Raw genomic sequence first — 17,087 nt, forward strand, 5'->3', positions numbered from 1 at the left:
CCATCAAGATGCAAGATAAACTTTCAGTGGTGAATCTCACAAATGTGTCCTTAAATCACTGTTAAAATGACATTGTGGGAAAGACTATTCTGTTTCAAGAAGTTAACATCTGCACATTGGACATCCTGTGAATCAAGAAAGTGAAATGAGGGCACATTTAGCTTTTATTTCCAACATACATTTTCCATAAATAGGGCACAATCATTTGTGGAAAGTGCATACAATGTTTAATTAATATTATATCAGTAATGTAAAATAATAAATAATATTATTTATATGTAAAAATGTATTTACCTCTTGTTTTTTGCACTACAATAAATGTATCTTACTTTATAGCTGTTTTATCAGTGTTCATGTTTCACAGATTTAAATATGAACATTTGTGTGTGTAATAGGCTACATTAATTTTGTATAGGCCGTCTGTGTATAACAACAGATTTATTATATAAATATGCAATCTTTAAACTACAGAACCCATAAAGCCAAGGTACAGCCAGTTGAAGGAAATATGTAGTTCTTCTAAACTACACAAGATTACTCGCACGAAGGAGGGCCGTTAACATGGAGAACTACAAGTACCATAATGCATAGCGGCTTGACGTGTCATCAAGCAAACATGGCTGCGTCCTAAAAACATTAATGGTTTTCTACTTAGATTTCAATTCTTCCGTTATTACTACTAACAAACCGGTCGATTCGAATGAAAGAGTCGAGTTTAAAACGATTATTTACCGAATATGTTAGCGGTCTAATAAAACGAAACGAATACAGCGGCTGTCAACGAAAAAATTATTGTTCTTTTAAATCTCAATGGTGAAATATGGAAGCAGTGCAGTCACCTCTCAGATTTCCACGTTGCGTTTTAAGGACTGAGATTTACTCACGACACCTGTGATTCATCCAGAGGAACGTCACGACGCTTAAACGGGGCAAAAAGAGCATTCGGTTCTTCTTTTGGTTTAGAAAAGCGATGTTTAGTCCTGTAAAATCATCGTATTCCAGGGTGAGCCCATTGATTGTTAATCGGGAGCTGGGGAAGACCAAGATGAGATAGCAAGAGGTGAAACACTTCTCTTTCACAGTAAACGAAACTCGGTTCACTAAAGAACAGGAGGAGGTTTACCGATTCTAAGCTTTACAAGGCAGCTGCGGTCATGTTTGGAGATCTGTTTGAGGAGGACGGGGATGGCTTTTCCTCCTCTACACCTGGCACAGGTGTGAAGGGGAGAGAGTGTGAGCCTCCACCACCCAGAGGGAAAATCAAACTCTGCGGAATCAAGAATCAGGGTGGCACCTGTTACCTCAACTCCCTGATCCAGACTCTGCTGTTCACACCAGAGTTTAGGGGTAAGATGGGCTGAGAATAAATCAGATATTTCATTAGTTAAAATAATTACTATGTCTAAAATGAACATTTTGTCATTATTTACTTACTTCTCAATATCATTCTGGCCTCTCTAATTCATATAATTCATAATGAAGCTTCGACATTATGAATCTTTTGTTTCGGAGCTAGGGAAGTCACGTGACTTTATTATGTGATGCTTCCTTATGTCATATATTTGCGATATTTCGATGGTTCGTTTATCTGCTGAATCCATGAACCCGTGTCTAAAATGGTTTTAGCAGTTCTCGGGTGGGTTTTATAATTTAAGATCAGTTTTAATGACAAACACAGGTGTGTGTTCTGAAAAAATTAGTAACGTTCATGCCCAAAAACACACAAAACAGATTACAAGTTGTTGAATGAACACAAGTTACACATACGTGTTATATTAATTGATATTTAGTGATTTTCAGATTACACTTTCATGATAACATTTGCAGTGGTTTTGTAAAATGTTATTATGTTTGGGTTTGATGCTTGAGTTCAATGACTCATTAATTACTTTTCTGTAAATTTGAAGCTTGACAGCCCAAGTCCTCATTCACTTTGTATTGATGGAGTGGCTAAGATACTTATATATATATATATTAAAAAAAGCAAAGCAAAGCCATACAGGGTTGAAACAACATGAGAATGACAGAATTTTCTTTTTGGGGTGAATCAATTTTTTTATGGAGCTATGACATAAAATCATCTCTTGCAGAGGAGCTGTTCCATCTTGGACCGGATGAATTAGGATGTCTGGCTGATGAGGATAAACCAGAGGCAAAGGTGTGTATGAATGTGTGTAAGTGGGAGATGAATAGAAGGCTTTATAAGTTTTTATAAGGACCAGATGGATGGATGTTTCCGGGTCTGTGTGTTCTCAGGTCCGTGTGATTCCTCTGGAGCTTCAGAGACTGTTTTGTCATCTGCTGCTGGTGGATGAACAAACAGCCTCCACGACAGACCTGACCGACAGTTTTGGCTGGACGAACAATGAGGTACAAAGACTTTGTGATCTGTACTTACTGTCCATGTAGCAGGTGATTTTCATCTAACAAAGAAAATTGCAATGACAGTCCCTTTGTAATCTGGGGTTAAGTGGTTTCCCAGGGTCACATGGGTCACTTTGGATAATAGCAAGGCAAAATCAGCAACCGTTCAAATAGAAATGAGTGCTTTACTCTGGTTTGAGACCAAACAGTGGCTTCTAAATCAAACAGTTTCCACATAAAGTGTCTGGTTAAAGTTAAACTAAAATGATCAAGCAGCTTGTTCAAATCTTATGTTTTGATTTTGTCTTTAGGAAATGGGTCAGCAGGATGTGCAGGAGCTGAACCGGATCCTGTTCAGTGCTCTGGAGAGCTCTTTAGTAGGCACTTCAGGCAGCAGTCTCATACACCGGCTGTACCATGGGACGCTTGTCAACCAGATCACCTGCAAGGAGTGCGGCAATATTAGTGAGAGACAGGTCAGAAAAGAGAATGCGCCCTTTTTTTCCTCTACTTATGTTTGCTTCCAGCAGTCCAACTGTGACAACTTTAAATATAGCCAGCACAAAAACAGAGCATATTTATTATTTATGATACACTGTTCAGAAGTTTGGGGTCTTTATTTATTTCTTAGTTTTTTTAAAAGAAATTAATCATTTTATTAGCAAGGACACATTCATTTGACCAAAAGTCACAGTAAAGACATTTATAATGTTACAACAGATTTAAATGTGAACTAAATGGTTTTATTTCTGTTCTCTCAGGAGGACTTTCTGGACCTGACTGTGTCAGTGCGTGGTGTGAGTGGGCTAGAGGAGGCGCTGTGGAACATGTTTGTGGAGGAGGAGATGTTTGAGGGTAATAATCTGTACCGCTGCAGCAGATGTGATCAGCTGGTTAGGGCCGCTAAGGTCAGTCACCTCTCAGAACTCAAACTTTTTTTTTTATCTGAGGTAATACAGTCTTCAGTGTCACATAATCCTTCAGAAATCATTCTAATATGCTGATTTGGCGTTGACATTTTGTTTTATCACAGTTGAAAGCAGTTGTGCTTAACATTTTTATGAAATCCATGATGCATTTTTTCAGGATTCTATAATTTGATTCCACATGTAATATGATCCCTATTAACATGTGAATGGCACTAAATCATTATTCTAGATACACATTCAGATGAATCAGCTGTAGTTGGTTATAAACCTGCTTAATTCTGTCTTTTGTTACAGTCTGCTAAACTGAGAAAACTTCCACCATTCCTGACCATTTCTTTGTTGAGGTTCAACTTTGACTTTGCCAAGTGTGAGCGCTACAAAGAGACTGGGAGCTACCTTTTTCCTCTTACATTCAACCTCAGACCATTTTGTGAGCAGGTACCAGAGCCGAATCACACACAAATACATTTTCCAAACTCTCCAGCCAAGTAAGATAAGTCTGTGTTATTGGTGGATATTCTTCACTGAACAGTGTATGGTATCTGGTCGAGTATTGTAGAATCCACTGCAAGCTCAGAGTTACCATCCTGTTAGCAGCCGTTGAGAACATTTAGATTATTTCAAGCAGAGACTAACGTTTTCGTCACTAGTAAACTAGAAGCACAGTTCTAGGTGGAGAGCTATAATGACCACGGCAACTCGGTTTCAAAACAAGGGTTTAACAAATGCTGTGTTTCTAACAGAACAATTGGCCAGACTCAGAGTATTCGTACGAGCTCTTCTCTGTCATTATACATAAAGGAGGCTGTTATGGAGGCCATTATCATGTCTACATCAAAGACATCGATCAGCTCGGCCACTGGGAGGCACCGGTCAGTCTTTTGTTTTTTATTGCAGTCTCTATGTATGGTTCAGTAATAATAAGTCCAATCCAAAAATGACAAGCAACCACTGTTTATTATTTAAAAAATAATAATTCTCAGGAGGAAGAGGTAAAAGTGAAGGTGAAAACCCAGAGACAAGAGGACAAAGTTGGGGAAAGAAAGAAAGACAGTGAAAATTCTGTTGACACCGAGGATCCACTCTCTGTTCTTACTGACATTCTGGCTCAGGTACGTCACTACACCATAAATCTCCACAGCTATGCAAGACCGTAAGTAGATGTTTGAAATATTATTAACACTTTTGGGTTTGTAGCAGTTATTTAATGTATAGAATGATGAAATTCCATCTTAAATCAAGAGAATGTGGTTTTATTCACTTCACAGCACAATAAAGGGAAATAATGAGCATATTCTGTGTTGAAAGGCAGGACAACTGTAATCAATGTTTCTTAAAGGTTGTGGTCTTAAAATTTCACATGCTAATTTTCACTTGTTTTTTGTCAGGATGAGTCGAAATGTGTGCTTGTAGACCAGCTGGGCCAAAAGCTGATGAATAAAACGGGCACGCCATGGAGCAAAAAATATAAAAAACAGTATGGCACCATCAGCAAGGTTGGGGTTCTGAAGTTGTATACTATTCTTCACACAGATACAGTAATAGACTAATGTTCAAAGTTTGGAGCCAAGGAGGTTATTTATTTATTTATTTTTTAATTAAACCTTTTTTTTTTTTAAACTTAACAAATGTTTATTTGAGCTGTCAATTCGTATTTCATAATATTACTGTATTTATGCTCAAATAAATGTTGCATTGTTTAACATAAGAGACTTTCAAAACATTTGTAAAAAATCTTACTGATCCTAAATTTTGGAATGATATTAAATGTTTATCCACAGTGACTTGTTAGAATAGTAAAATTAGTAGAATATATTAGTAATTTATCATGCAGGCCAATAATAGCAGTGCTGCAAAATAATTTTTTTCTTTTATAGTTGAAATGCTAGAATAGTATAACCTGAAGGAAAGTATTCGTACTGACCATTTTGTCATCCATCAGTTTCTTCAGAACCACCCTGAAGTGTTTATGCTGGTCTCCAATGGAACCCGTGTAGCTCTGAAAGCTGCTGGTCCTGCAACAACAGAACCCAGTCCAACAGAGCCAGTCGGTTCAGCTTCAGCCAGTAACAGCGCAGAGAACACGGAGCCGGAAACGGCAGGAGACACTGAAGGCCCTGACGGATGTCATTGGTTTGACCTGAATGATTCCACTGTGACGGCCATTACAGAGAAGGACATAGAGAAGCAGTTTCAGGGAAAAGAGAGTGCCTACATGCTCTTTTATAGGAAGACAACTATGAAAAGACCTCCAGAGTGTATGTTGTTTTGGACACTCTTTGTCACACCTGTCAATGGCCATTTTTTTACCACACATGAAACAAAAGCTAATTTTATTGCTTTTGGTGATTGGCAAGTGTTCATTTTGGACTCTGTGTGCATATGTGGTGCAAATCTATTTAAATACTGAAACGTGATTAAACCAAAGGCTATTTTTGTGTATCTTTTTAAACAGCCATAGGAAATCCTGCGTACAAAGTGCCTCCTTACCTGGTGGAGATGGTACAAGAGGAGAATGCAAGACTTCAGCAGAGAAGGTGGTTTTATATACACTCATAAACACTCACACACTCAGCGTTGGGTATTTTATGCAATGCTAAAATCATCTGTCTCTTGTAGAGCTGAGTTTGATGCCAGCAGCAACAGCGTTGAAGTGCGGCTGCATTTGGCCCCTCATTACCACTACCAAAATGGAGCCCTGCACCCCATATCTCCAGACGAAGACTCCATCATCACAGTCACCTTTGACCGCAGAAAGACTGTGGGAGACCTGCGATTGGCCATCTACCAGGTGACATAACTAATCTATTTCTAGTCCTGCTTCCTTAACTGTGCTCACACATACTGCAATTTTTATGTAACAGTATGACCTAATGTCATTCCTTTTCAGTGATAGTGGGTGGTCATTTTTGGCTACATGAGCAAAAACAATTTTAATGGAGATGATTTAGATTAGTTCTGACAGAATATGTGGAGTTTTCTCTGACGTTTGACCTTGGTTTCATAGATGCAAGATCTTTGGGAAGGAGACATGGCATTGACATTGGCTAAGAATGTGCCAGCTGGGTTACATTTGTATGATACACTGACAGGTGAACATGCATCATTTATACTTTTGCACTTCTTGTAAGAATTGAATACATTTATTCAGCAGGGACAAAAGATTTCTATTCAACAAAAAACTATGAAGCAGCACAACAATTTTTGGCTTTGATAATAAGAAAGCAGCAAATCATCACATTAGAATGATTTCTGAAGGATCGTGACACTAAAGACTGGAGTAATCGCTGATGAAAAATTCAGCTTTGCAATCACAGGAATAAATTATGTTTTAAAATATATTCAAATAGAAATGCTTATTTTAAACATTTCATCAATATTTTTACTGTGTTTTATATTAAAATGCCTTGACTTTGAGTGAGTGACTTTTTTAAAAACATTATATAATCTTACCGACGCCAAGTGTACATGATCATTGATTCTGGATGATTATATATGTGTCTTGTGTTGTTTCAGATGACCAGATATCCCTGTATAGTGCAGGTGTGTCTAATGGCTCTGATCTCTTTGTGTGGAATGGAAGAAAGGTGAGCACCTACTTCATCAGTGGTCATAATAGATTTACTATGAAATTGATAATATCCCTTTTCTACTAAGTGTCGGTGCTCTATTTGTGCTCATTTGAGGCATCTGTGAAACTCTCAGAACATGTTTCCACTGACTTATAAATTGGATAGTGACGCGCCCACAAATAAACACGGTGCCTCACAATCTTGGTTTATAAATCTTACTCCTAGTTTTGAGAACATACAAAGATCCAAAGTCATTTAACTCATCACCTTTTTGCAGAGCATAATGCCAGAGCCATCCTTTTCCCTCTCTTTCTTTCAGGTCAGTGGTGTGGCGGTGAAAACTGGCATCGAATGGGAGCCTGTTTTGCTGACTGTGTTGCGTCCCTCTGTGGAAGAGCTGGGATGTGGGGATGGGTCAGGGGTCGAAGACGCTGATGGATCCGGTCTGGTGCGTTCCATGAAGGGCTTTGCTGGTGGGGCCACTCTTGGTACAGTGCTCGAGGCTCTAGGGCCTCAAGAGGCCTTTCTGTGCCAGGAGCAGAGCCGTCCAGGGGCCAATGGGGGCGGGACGAGTGGTTGGAGGGTTTTCCCACCTCAGGACATGCAGAGGACACTGCGAGAGCTGTCTCTGAAGGACGGAGATGCTCTACTGCTACTGCAGCCAGAGGAACTAGACAGCAGGTAAAGGAAGCCCTTGACCCAAAATTATGTCATCATTTACTAATCCTTATGTTGTTTCAAACCCATAAGACTGTTGTTCATCAAATAGATTTTTGAAACTGAAATGAAGAGATTTGTAATGAAACCTAATAAAATAAAGAGCAAAGAAATTGGTAACATTTTATTTTAAAATGTGCTTGTTACACGTTACATGTACTTACTATTATAATAACAATTGATTATGCATAATAACATGCAAGTAACCCTAAGCTAAACCGTAATCCCAACCCTAACCAAGTAGGTACATATAGTTATTTAATATTACTCGGTACTTAAATGTATAATTACACTGTAACAAGGACACCTTAAAATAAAGTGCTACCAAGATTTTTTTTTAAATTATTATTATTCAAATAATTTTCAGTAGCAGGTTTGCATTTATACTGCCTATTTCACACATTTTGAAACCAGGTGCCTGTTTTAAAATTGCTTAAGACAACTTGCTTTATGCAATTACATTAATAAAAATTATGACAATGTTTGTCTTGTTATTGTGATGAGATATTAATGCAATAATGTGATGCTTTTAAAAGTAACATTTCACAACACTGATACTAGAGAAGTAAATATATACCATAAACACTGATATAATAGAAGCTATGATTTTCCACAGTATCTTCAGCTTCAGCGGTGACATGGTCACCGTGACAACGCCCTCAGACTGCCGCTGGCTGCAGGTGGAGTTTTGCCCACAGAGTGGAATGAAGGAGGAAGAGGAGGAGGAGCAAGGGAAGAAAAGGAGTAAAGTCTCAGCTTCAGGGAACATGGTCAGAATGAAAACATGCATGTACACACACAGACACACACTTGTTATTTTGGTATTATTTTTAATACTACTATAATATTTAATAATTTTGTAATAAAAATAATTTAATCATAATTTTGAAATCATTCATTTTTATAGTTTGTTTTAATTTTAAGTTTTAATCATTTTTATTAGTTATTTATTTTTAATTCAGTTTCAGTTTTAGTCATTTTAGTTAGTTTTAGTTGACAGTAATACTGTGTAGTACAGGTGTCCTGATTTGCTGTGTGTGACTCTTGCAGCTGCTGGTGGAGGTGAAGGAAAAAGCTCTTGAGGAACTTCGCTTGCAGGATGAGCTCAGTGGTAATAACACTATATAATAGTACTCAGTAATATCTAGTAATAGACGACAATGCTCATTAACAAGGAAAATGCTCAATAATACTTCTCATAGCCTTTTCATTGATACATTATTCTGTTTAAACTTCTTATAGGTTTTCTGTTTATGTTTTTGTCTGTATCAGCATTACCTAGAAAAAAAGGTTTTCAGTTTTGTGATATTTTAAAATTGACGAGCAGAAATTAGTGTATGTGCATCAAGGGAGAGCTTTTGTCTCCCTTTGTGTTCAGATCAGTATCTAATTTATTTTTATTCTCCGTTTAGGTGTTGAATGTTGTCTGAGGCAAATGGATAGAACTGGAAAACTTTTACCTCCAGGTATCTTCTCAAAACAGTCATCAGCACCCATGCTAATGTGATCCCTCTAAAGGTGTACATGCTAAACAGGTTTCTGTGTGTTCTAGTTCATGAGCATTTGAGTGTTCGGGATGCAGGGATCAGGTTGATGACTTCACTCTACCTGTGTCCCGGACCAGTGCCAACAGCAACACAGGTGTGTTCGTACAATTTGTGCACGTGTGAATGTGATGCAGAATGCATATCACAACTTTTCTGTAATGAGAAAATATCTTTCTCTATGCAGTTGTTCTTGTACTTCTGTGTTGGTCTAGCGCCCTCAGTTGGTCAGGAGCTAGAGATTATTGTAGAGGAGTCTCTAACCGTCAAAGAGGTGAACTCTCTGGATTTTATATGTAATTTTAACTGTGTTCTGGAGGGAAAAGTTTTAAAATGCTGGTTCCTTTTATTCCAGTGCCTTAAGGAAATGTTGCAGATGGTGAAACTTGACGGTAAAATTGTTCAAATGTTTGCTTTTTAATGGCATGTTTAATTTGGCTAGCTTTCTCAGATTTATTAATGAAACCTGTTTCTCTCTCTAGGTGAGTCATGGCACTTAAGGAGAGTGGACTGGTGTGAGGAAATTGGAGAGCCACTTATGGATGAGGTATAAAAATTAATACTAATCCACTAATCTTTCTCAATTTGCTATGATTTAAAATATTTGACTCCTGGTTGCTCTTGTCTCCAAGAATGCATCTCTGAAAGAAGCAAAGGTCATTCATGGGGACACACTGGTGCTGGTGGAGGGGCGGCTGCCTCCAAAGGTGCGGTTTCAGTTTTGGATGATTTCTTATGTAAGAAGGAAATAAAACTTTTCAAATGGCTTTCTTTCATCTTATCTCAATTTCAGGGTTACCTCAAACTGTCTGTGAAGATGTACATAGACGCGATTGACAGCTCCAGCGTTCCAGAGCTGAACCACACAGCAGAGTGCCTGAGCATTGAGGGGCTCACCACAGGTTCGACTTTTAGCACATTTTCTAAAAACCAAGTGAGATTTGTTGTTTCTGTCAGATCACGACTGCTTGGGCAATATCTCTGGTTTGTGCTTGTTTATATGTGTGTGTCCTGGTGTTTCAGAGGGGTCTGGATCAGAGATGAGATTCATTGGTCATGTGGAGATATCAGAGGAGGCTTCACTTGATGATCTCAAGACTCAGGTTGGCAATCACTACTCACAGCATTAATGATAACTTAAAGGTGAAGTGTGTAATTGCAAAAATGTTTCCCAACACTTTCCCCACATAATCCTAAAGGCCAAAGCATACTTTTTATGCGTATGTGAGGTGACAGCATACAGTGCGCGTGACGCAAATTTCGTCATCAGAATAGTACGCGCACCGCCAGATTTTTGTAACCGCACATACTTTGTACGCGCAGGTGGCACATACGCATTTAACTCTCTTGCAGTAATTATTTTATCCGCAAAGTGGCAACCCTGCCGTGGGGGTATCGATTCACAAGGTAGCCGAAGATAAACTGCATAAATAGAACAAACCGGAATACGCTTTAGCTACAGCGACAGCTAATGTACGCATAAAAAAAGAAGTATACTTTGGCCTTAACAGCCCTTCCAAACAGAATATATACAAAATACCTGTCACAGGTCCTGATTTGAGTGTATGGTTATACTATAATACTAGGGGACACAAAATATACAAACAATGCGTCAAAGTTTAGAGCGTTTGCACTGGAACAGTCTTTTTTAAAAATCTATCTATATTTGTTATTTACTGACTTGAATTTCTTTGATTAATGGTCAGATGATTCCCGAATCCAAATGTATCTCTTAATATTTTTTAAGGCAAAAATAGCTAAATCTGTTGGACAGTTACTACATATACACGTTTCGTAATTAATTAAAAAAAAAAAAAAAAAGTTTATTCTAATATCAAAATGCATCAAGAAAAGTTACTAAAACTGTACTTGTCTAGTTAATGTGTGTGGTGCTTTCTGTTTGGTTCATTTCCCTATACTTTAAGTGTACTCAAAAAGGCAGCCTACAAATGGCATATTAATTGTTCTTAGTGCAGTTAAACAATTAATCGCATCCAAAATAAAAGGTTTTGTTTACATAGTATATGTGTGTGTACGGTGTATATTTATGTATATAAATACACATGCATATATATTTAAGAAAAATGTTACGTTTAATATATTAAATATATTTATAGTAAAAATTATATGAATATAAATATATACATGTAAATGCATGTAAATATTTTCAAAACATATGTTGTATGTGTGTGTCTGTATATATACATACTAAATATACACAGGACACACATATATATATATATATATATATATATATATATATATGTAAACAAAACTTTTATTTTGGATGCGATTAATCGTTTGACAGCACTCTACATATTAAACTGGAATAAGAGAAAATATTTTAACATGGAAAATTTACACAATTCACCTTTATGAGTACACTTATCACCCATCACTCATTCAATGATTAAACAATTGAAAGAAAAGGTAGAGAAGCTAGTGAAGAAAGAAGTACTGTACACTACCATTCAAAGGTTTGAGGTCAGTGTGATTTATTTATTTATATATTGGAAAAAATGATACTTTTGTTTAGCAAGGATTTCTATTTAAAAATGCTGTTCTTTTTCAACATTGATAACCTTAAGAAAGCACCAAATCAGCCTATTATAATGATTTCAGAAGGAACATGTGACCGAAGACTGAAGTAATGATGCTGAAAATTTCAAAAAGCCCAAACTTTTGAGCAGTAGTGTGTGCTTTTGGCTGCAGTGTAACAGTGCGAGTAAACTGAGCACTGCTGTATCAGATCAGTATAAACACTGCACCCACCATGCCTTGAGAAAAGCCACATTTGTGTTTTTGTAGATGATGACTCTGCCGGCACTTCAGGATGTGTGTGTGCCCAGTCCTGCGTTTCTGCGTGTATGGCTGCTAGAGGGCAAGAAACTGTCCAGGATACTCAGAGGAAACCAACAGACACTCAGGTTGATAGCTTTGGATTTCCTTCATGCTCATGAATGGTGCTGTAATGGAAACACTGAACGGTGATGGTGGAAAAAGCATGTGAAACTTTTCATTGTACTGTATGTGGGGTTGAAGTTCTTCTTTTCCTGTAGGAAGCTGAAGCTGGGGAATGGAGTGGAGGTGTGCATTCAGAGGCTGATGAAAGAGGAGGACCTGGGGTGAGACTTTCTGACAGCAATACAGATAATGAGGCGATTGATCAAATCCATGGAAGATTGAAACTGTGTTTTACACTGATCATTCTTTTCTCTTTATCTCTACAGCCTGAAGGATTTATTGCTGAGGGTTCAGATTGGGGTGCCAGGAGAGAAGGCGTATTATCCTTCTGAGGAGTTTTTGTGGGACGCAGGGCGGGACGGCACCCCCAGGGGCCTGTACGCTGCTCTGGCCTCCCAGTATGGTCTTACTCCTGACAACCTGCTCCTGGCTAAACACCTGCCTGACAAACACACCTGGATGCCCATTTCCAACTGGGTGAGAAGAGGGAGTTAAAATGGGATTGCAGTATGTTTTTAGGTGAGAGTTGAATATACTCGAATAATCACTTCTGAATAATCCCAGACACAGCAGGTTTCAAAAAGAAAGAAGAAGAGGAAAGCTGAGAGTCTCCAGGCTGCTCCCTTCTACCTGAAAGATGGAGATATTATAGGTGTCAAGGTAAATTTAATCAAAAACTGTTTAAATACTGTTGGGGAAGCTACTGTAGAAACTGTGTCTAAGATTCTAATCTGCTGTTGGTCAGGTAAATAGATAACCCGTCCCCAAATGTTTGTACCCTTTTTGACTTAAGTTACTAACGGAAAAGAATTATTTAACTTAACTTAATTACTTAGAATTAAATAACAGTGGAATATCACATTGCTGGGGGGGTTTCAGCAACGCCTTACTCTGTCCCTTTTTTGTTTTGATTGTATTTGCATTTGTGTAGAATCTGCTAATAGACAATAATAAAGAATTCATTACTCTGGAAGATGAGATTGGTCAGCAGAGACTCGGGGAGGAGGCAGTGATTCATAACACAAGGTGCATCTTTTGTTTTGTTTTTATTGTCACTCTCCAAGATTACAAGATATAGGTTTGTCAGTGTTTGCTGATTTCATTTGATTAAATATGTAGTAAAAAATGCTGTAACATTTGGTCTTTGTCAGTAATATATATATTTTTAATTAGCATCTTTATTCAGCTAGGATGCATTAAATTAATTTATAAAGACATTTAATGTTTCACCGATATGCTGTTGTACTTTTTGAACTGCCTGACAAAAAAAAAAAAGCATTCCACAAAAGGGGGCACGAATATTTTCAACATTGTGTGTATTTTTGATCAAATAAATGCAGTCTTGGTGAGCATGAGATTTTTTTTTTTTTTCCAAAAACATTAAAAAGTCTTACTAACCCCTTTTTTTTGGACTTTGTTGTCCACTAGGGGGCGTCCTGACACTGGAGAATGTTCACAAGATATTGGGTCCAAGAAGTTAGGCCCAACTAAAAACGGAAAACGGAAACCAGAGGTGGCCTTATCGATCAATGTGGGAGTGTTCAGGTAACCCAGCCTGCGAACAGCCACTTTAGAGCTGCCTGTTGGTCTTCAAAACCTTCACTAAAGCCGCTAAGGTGCCATGGCAGAGACTGCCCCACTGAGTCACAGCAAGGAAGCCAAACTGAGGACAATGTGAAAGTGCTGACCAGGAAATCCAGCCTGTGGAAAAATATGATTCTTTGGGCACGGGGATGCTGATGCTGATTAATTTTAAGTGGAAATATCATCTTCAATCACTGAAATTTCTTGAAGCTTGCACACTTGCGTTGCCCTTTTATATGCAATTCATTCCTGGAGCAAATATTTGTACCCTACAAGACTAAGAGATCAGTTTCAGCCTATGCCAATGGATTTATCCTGCCTCACTTCTGAGAGTCTGCAGTTTTTTTTACAAGGAGGGGTTTGATGGTAATGGTATTAAATGTTACAACTTGTCTTCTATATAAATGCATCATTCATTCTTTAATTTTTTTTTTTCAACAAAATCACAATACTGTATGGGAAGATGTTTTACTCAGATATCCTTAATTACCATATGTGCAGTTCTTTATCATTTATAATGCTTTCATTCACTCAAAAATAAAGTTCTGTGATTTATAAACTCACCCCCATATGATCCCAGACTGTAATTTAGGCTGTTATTCAGTCATAATATTTCTGTTTGTCCAGTACAAAAGTCATCATTACTTTTCATTAACAGCATTATGTTTTTTAGTGATTGAATGTGATGCACTATTTTTAGGTCTAGGTGAAAACAGAGACTTTAGCTTTAGAGAACCTGAATTATTTATCACTGGTCATATGGATATTTTTGGTGCATAAAATTTCTTCAGATTTTTTTCCTTTCTTTTTTTTTTTTTTTGTTCTACATGAAGGTGATGTGAATGATGACAATTTTCATTTTTGAATTTTTCATTGTCAAACTTGTTTAAAAAAAAAAACTTTTCTTTTATGTTAGTAGTTCTCTGCCATCTTTACAATCAAAATTAATTAATTTCTCAGAACATAGTGGTTGATTCAGTGAGTCTTGATGGTGGTGGCCTCATGACATATATTCTAGTGTTTCAGTATCTTTTACATTTGAGGTTGAAAAATGTGTTTATGCCTGACCAACCACCTCTGCCTCTCCTATTGCAGGAAATCAGCTGTGTGCTGAGAGAGAGAAAGAAATGCTGTTCTATAACTGAAAAACCTTTAGTCCTTTACAGCCTTTTTAATGAGAAGTCCACAAGACTATAATACTGCAGTTTCTTGTTATTGTTATGGTACAACCAAGCAAAAAGAAAACACTCTCCTGAATCAGAGTCATGCAAATCAGGGATGATATCCATATTAGTTTTCTTGCTTTTTCTTTCTGTTGAGGAGAAAATAAAGACGCTGATTTGAACTGAAATGGTTTTGAGCACAAAGCAAGTATTTTAAGAAACGGTTTTATGTATGAATTGCATGTATAGCTAAGTATTGTTTGCCTTGTTTCTAATGAAAAAGTAATGTTCCATAGTTTTGTAAATGACAACATAAATAGTATGTGGGTACATCTGTGAGGGTTTTTCAGCTTTTTATTTTGCATTACTTTTTTCTTTTCATTAAAAAAAATCTAATTTTGTTTTAAAATCAAAAGGCTCTGTTATGCTTTTTAAGTGGTTGCACACATTTCCTATATAATCTGTGACTGTTTATATTTTAATAAGTGCAATGACTTCTGCATAACACTATCCGACAGCTTAAAATACTTTGAGTGGCAAATTACAAAACCCGAATTCTGGAAATGTTGGGACGTTTTCTTAAATTTGAATAAAATGAAAACTAAAAGACTTTCAAATCACATGAGCCAATATTTTATTCACAATAGAACAGAGAACATAAATGTTTACACTGAGAAATTTTACACTTTTATCCACTAAATGAGCTCATTTCAAATTTGATGCCTGCTACAGGTCTCAAAAAAGTTGGCACGGGGGCAACAAAGCGCTGAAAAAGCAAGAACTTTTGAAAAGATTAAGCTGGGAGAACATCTAGCAACTAATTAAGTTAATTGACATCAGGTCTGTAACATGATTAGCTATAAAAGGGATGTCTCTTAGAATTAAAGATGGGCAGAGGCTCTCCAATCTGTGAAAGAGTGCGTAAAAAGATTGTGGAATACTTTAAAAACAACGTTCCTCAATGTCAAATTGCAAAGGCTTTGCAAATATCATCATCTACAGTGCATAACATCATCAAAAGATTCAGAGAAACTGGAGAAATCTCTGTGCGTAAGGGACAAGGCCGAACACCTCTGTTGGATGCCCATGGTCTTTGGGCCCTCAGACGACACTGCATCACTCATCGGCATGATTCTGTCATTGACATTACTATATGGGCCCAGGAATACTTCCAGAAACCACTGTTGGTAAACACAATGCGCCGTGCGATCTGCAGATGCCAACTAAAGCTCTATCATGCAAAAAGGAAGCCATTTGTGAACATGGTCCAGAAGCGCCATTGTGTCCTGTGGGCCAAGGCTCATTTAAAATGGACTGTTTCAAAGTGGAAAAGTGTTCTATGGTCAGACGAGTCCAAATTTGACATTTCTTGTTGGAAATCACGGATGCCGTGTCCTCCGGGCTAAAGAAGAGGGAGACCTTCCAGCGTGTTGTCAGCGTTCAGTTCAAAAGCCAGCATGGTATGGGGGTGCATAAGTCCATACAGTATGGGCAGCTTGCATGTTTTGGAAGGCACTATGAATGCTGAAAAGTATATAAAGGTTTTAGAGCAACATATGCTCCTCTCCAGATGTCGTCTATTTCAGGGAAGGCCTTGTGTATTTCAGAAAGACAATGCAAAACTACATACAAAACTAATTTCTCAGTTTAAACATTTGTTATGTTATCTACGTTCGATTGTGAATAAAATATTGGCTCATGTGATTTGAAATTATTTTAGTTTTCATTTTATTCAAATTAAAAAAAAAAAACATCCCAATATATCCGGAATTCGGGTTGTAAAACCACTAAGGATTTTCACAGCATTATGTAGCATGCAATACATTTTTTCCTTTCCTTTCCGGTCCGGTTCATGCAACAAACAAATAAATGAATGATCGACCAAAAAGCAAATGCCCATGAAGTACGGGTTAAATAAGGGCAGAATTGATTATGCTGTAAGATAGCGATATGTAAATGCATTCATTGTCTAGGTGACCGGAAAGAGTTTTTTGAAGACTTTTACCATCAGGTTTAATGATATTTCACCATTTTCCTCATGGGGAATGTGCCATCGACATGGTTCAAATACAAGTCATTCAAAACCAGTGTTGCCTACTAATTTTCAGGGAAAGTTGCTAAAGGCAGCACAATTTGTTGCTAAAAGATCTTGTGATTGCGCAATGACATCATTATGTACTCACAACTCAAAACTGCATAGAATATGCATCACATACACATCAGATCACCCAAACCTCAGCCAAAAATATG

The 17,087-nt window shown here is 37.4% G+C and overlaps 1 protein-coding gene across 2 annotated transcripts; it reads left to right on the forward strand.

Moving 5' to 3' along the window:
* The first annotated feature begins 549 nt into the window (after positions 1 to 549).
* usp40 (ubiquitin specific peptidase 40) lies at positions 550 to 15,405 on the forward strand. 2 transcript variants are annotated; one of them, XM_058779307.1, is made up of 32 exons: positions 550 to 1,003; positions 1,083 to 1,347; positions 2,091 to 2,158; positions 2,257 to 2,370; positions 2,676 to 2,840; positions 3,126 to 3,272; positions 3,588 to 3,731; positions 4,037 to 4,165; positions 4,277 to 4,405; positions 4,682 to 4,789; positions 5,236 to 5,551; positions 5,749 to 5,830; positions 5,913 to 6,084; positions 6,301 to 6,385; positions 6,810 to 6,880; positions 7,185 to 7,546; positions 8,199 to 8,352; positions 8,633 to 8,693; positions 8,995 to 9,048; positions 9,135 to 9,223; positions 9,314 to 9,400; positions 9,482 to 9,518; positions 9,609 to 9,673; positions 9,759 to 9,833; positions 9,920 to 10,028; positions 10,150 to 10,229; positions 11,935 to 12,053; positions 12,186 to 12,251; positions 12,357 to 12,567; positions 12,655 to 12,750; positions 13,022 to 13,116; positions 13,519 to 15,405. In XM_058779307.1, exons 2-32 carry the CDS (start codon positions 1,155 to 1,157, stop codon positions 13,637 to 13,639), a joined length of 3,804 nt encoding a protein of 1,267 aa, XP_058635290.1. In that variant the 5' UTR covers positions 550 to 1,003; positions 1,083 to 1,154; the 3' UTR covers positions 13,640 to 15,405. The 2 variants fall into 2 exon arrangements, with proteins under 2 accessions (XP_058635290.1, XP_058635289.1); XM_058779306.1 differs by having other exon boundaries at positions 550 to 1,347.
* Positions 15,406 to 17,087: the final 1,682 nt, after the last annotated feature.

The sequence above is a fragment of the Onychostoma macrolepis genome, chromosome 06, assembly GCF_012432095.1.
Source record: "Onychostoma macrolepis isolate SWU-2019 chromosome 06, ASM1243209v1, whole genome shotgun sequence".
NCBI classification, from domain to species: Eukaryota; Metazoa; Chordata; class Actinopteri; order Cypriniformes; family Cyprinidae; genus Onychostoma; species Onychostoma macrolepis.

Excerpts from the sequence above, each read along its gene's own strand:
- usp40 (XM_058779306.1), top strand. The coding sequence starts at position 1,155 with ATGTTTGGAGATCTGTTTGAGGAGGACGGGGATGGCTTTTCCTCCTCT. Across the intron at positions 9,049-9,134 it reads TGGAAAACTTTTACCTCCAG|TTCATGAGCATTTGAGTGTT; the intron begins GTATCTTCTCAA and ends TGTGTGTTCTAG. Across the intron at positions 12,568-12,654 it reads GGATGCCCATTTCCAACTGG|ACACAGCAGGTTTCAAAAAG; the intron begins GTGAGAAGAGGG and ends GAATAATCCCAG.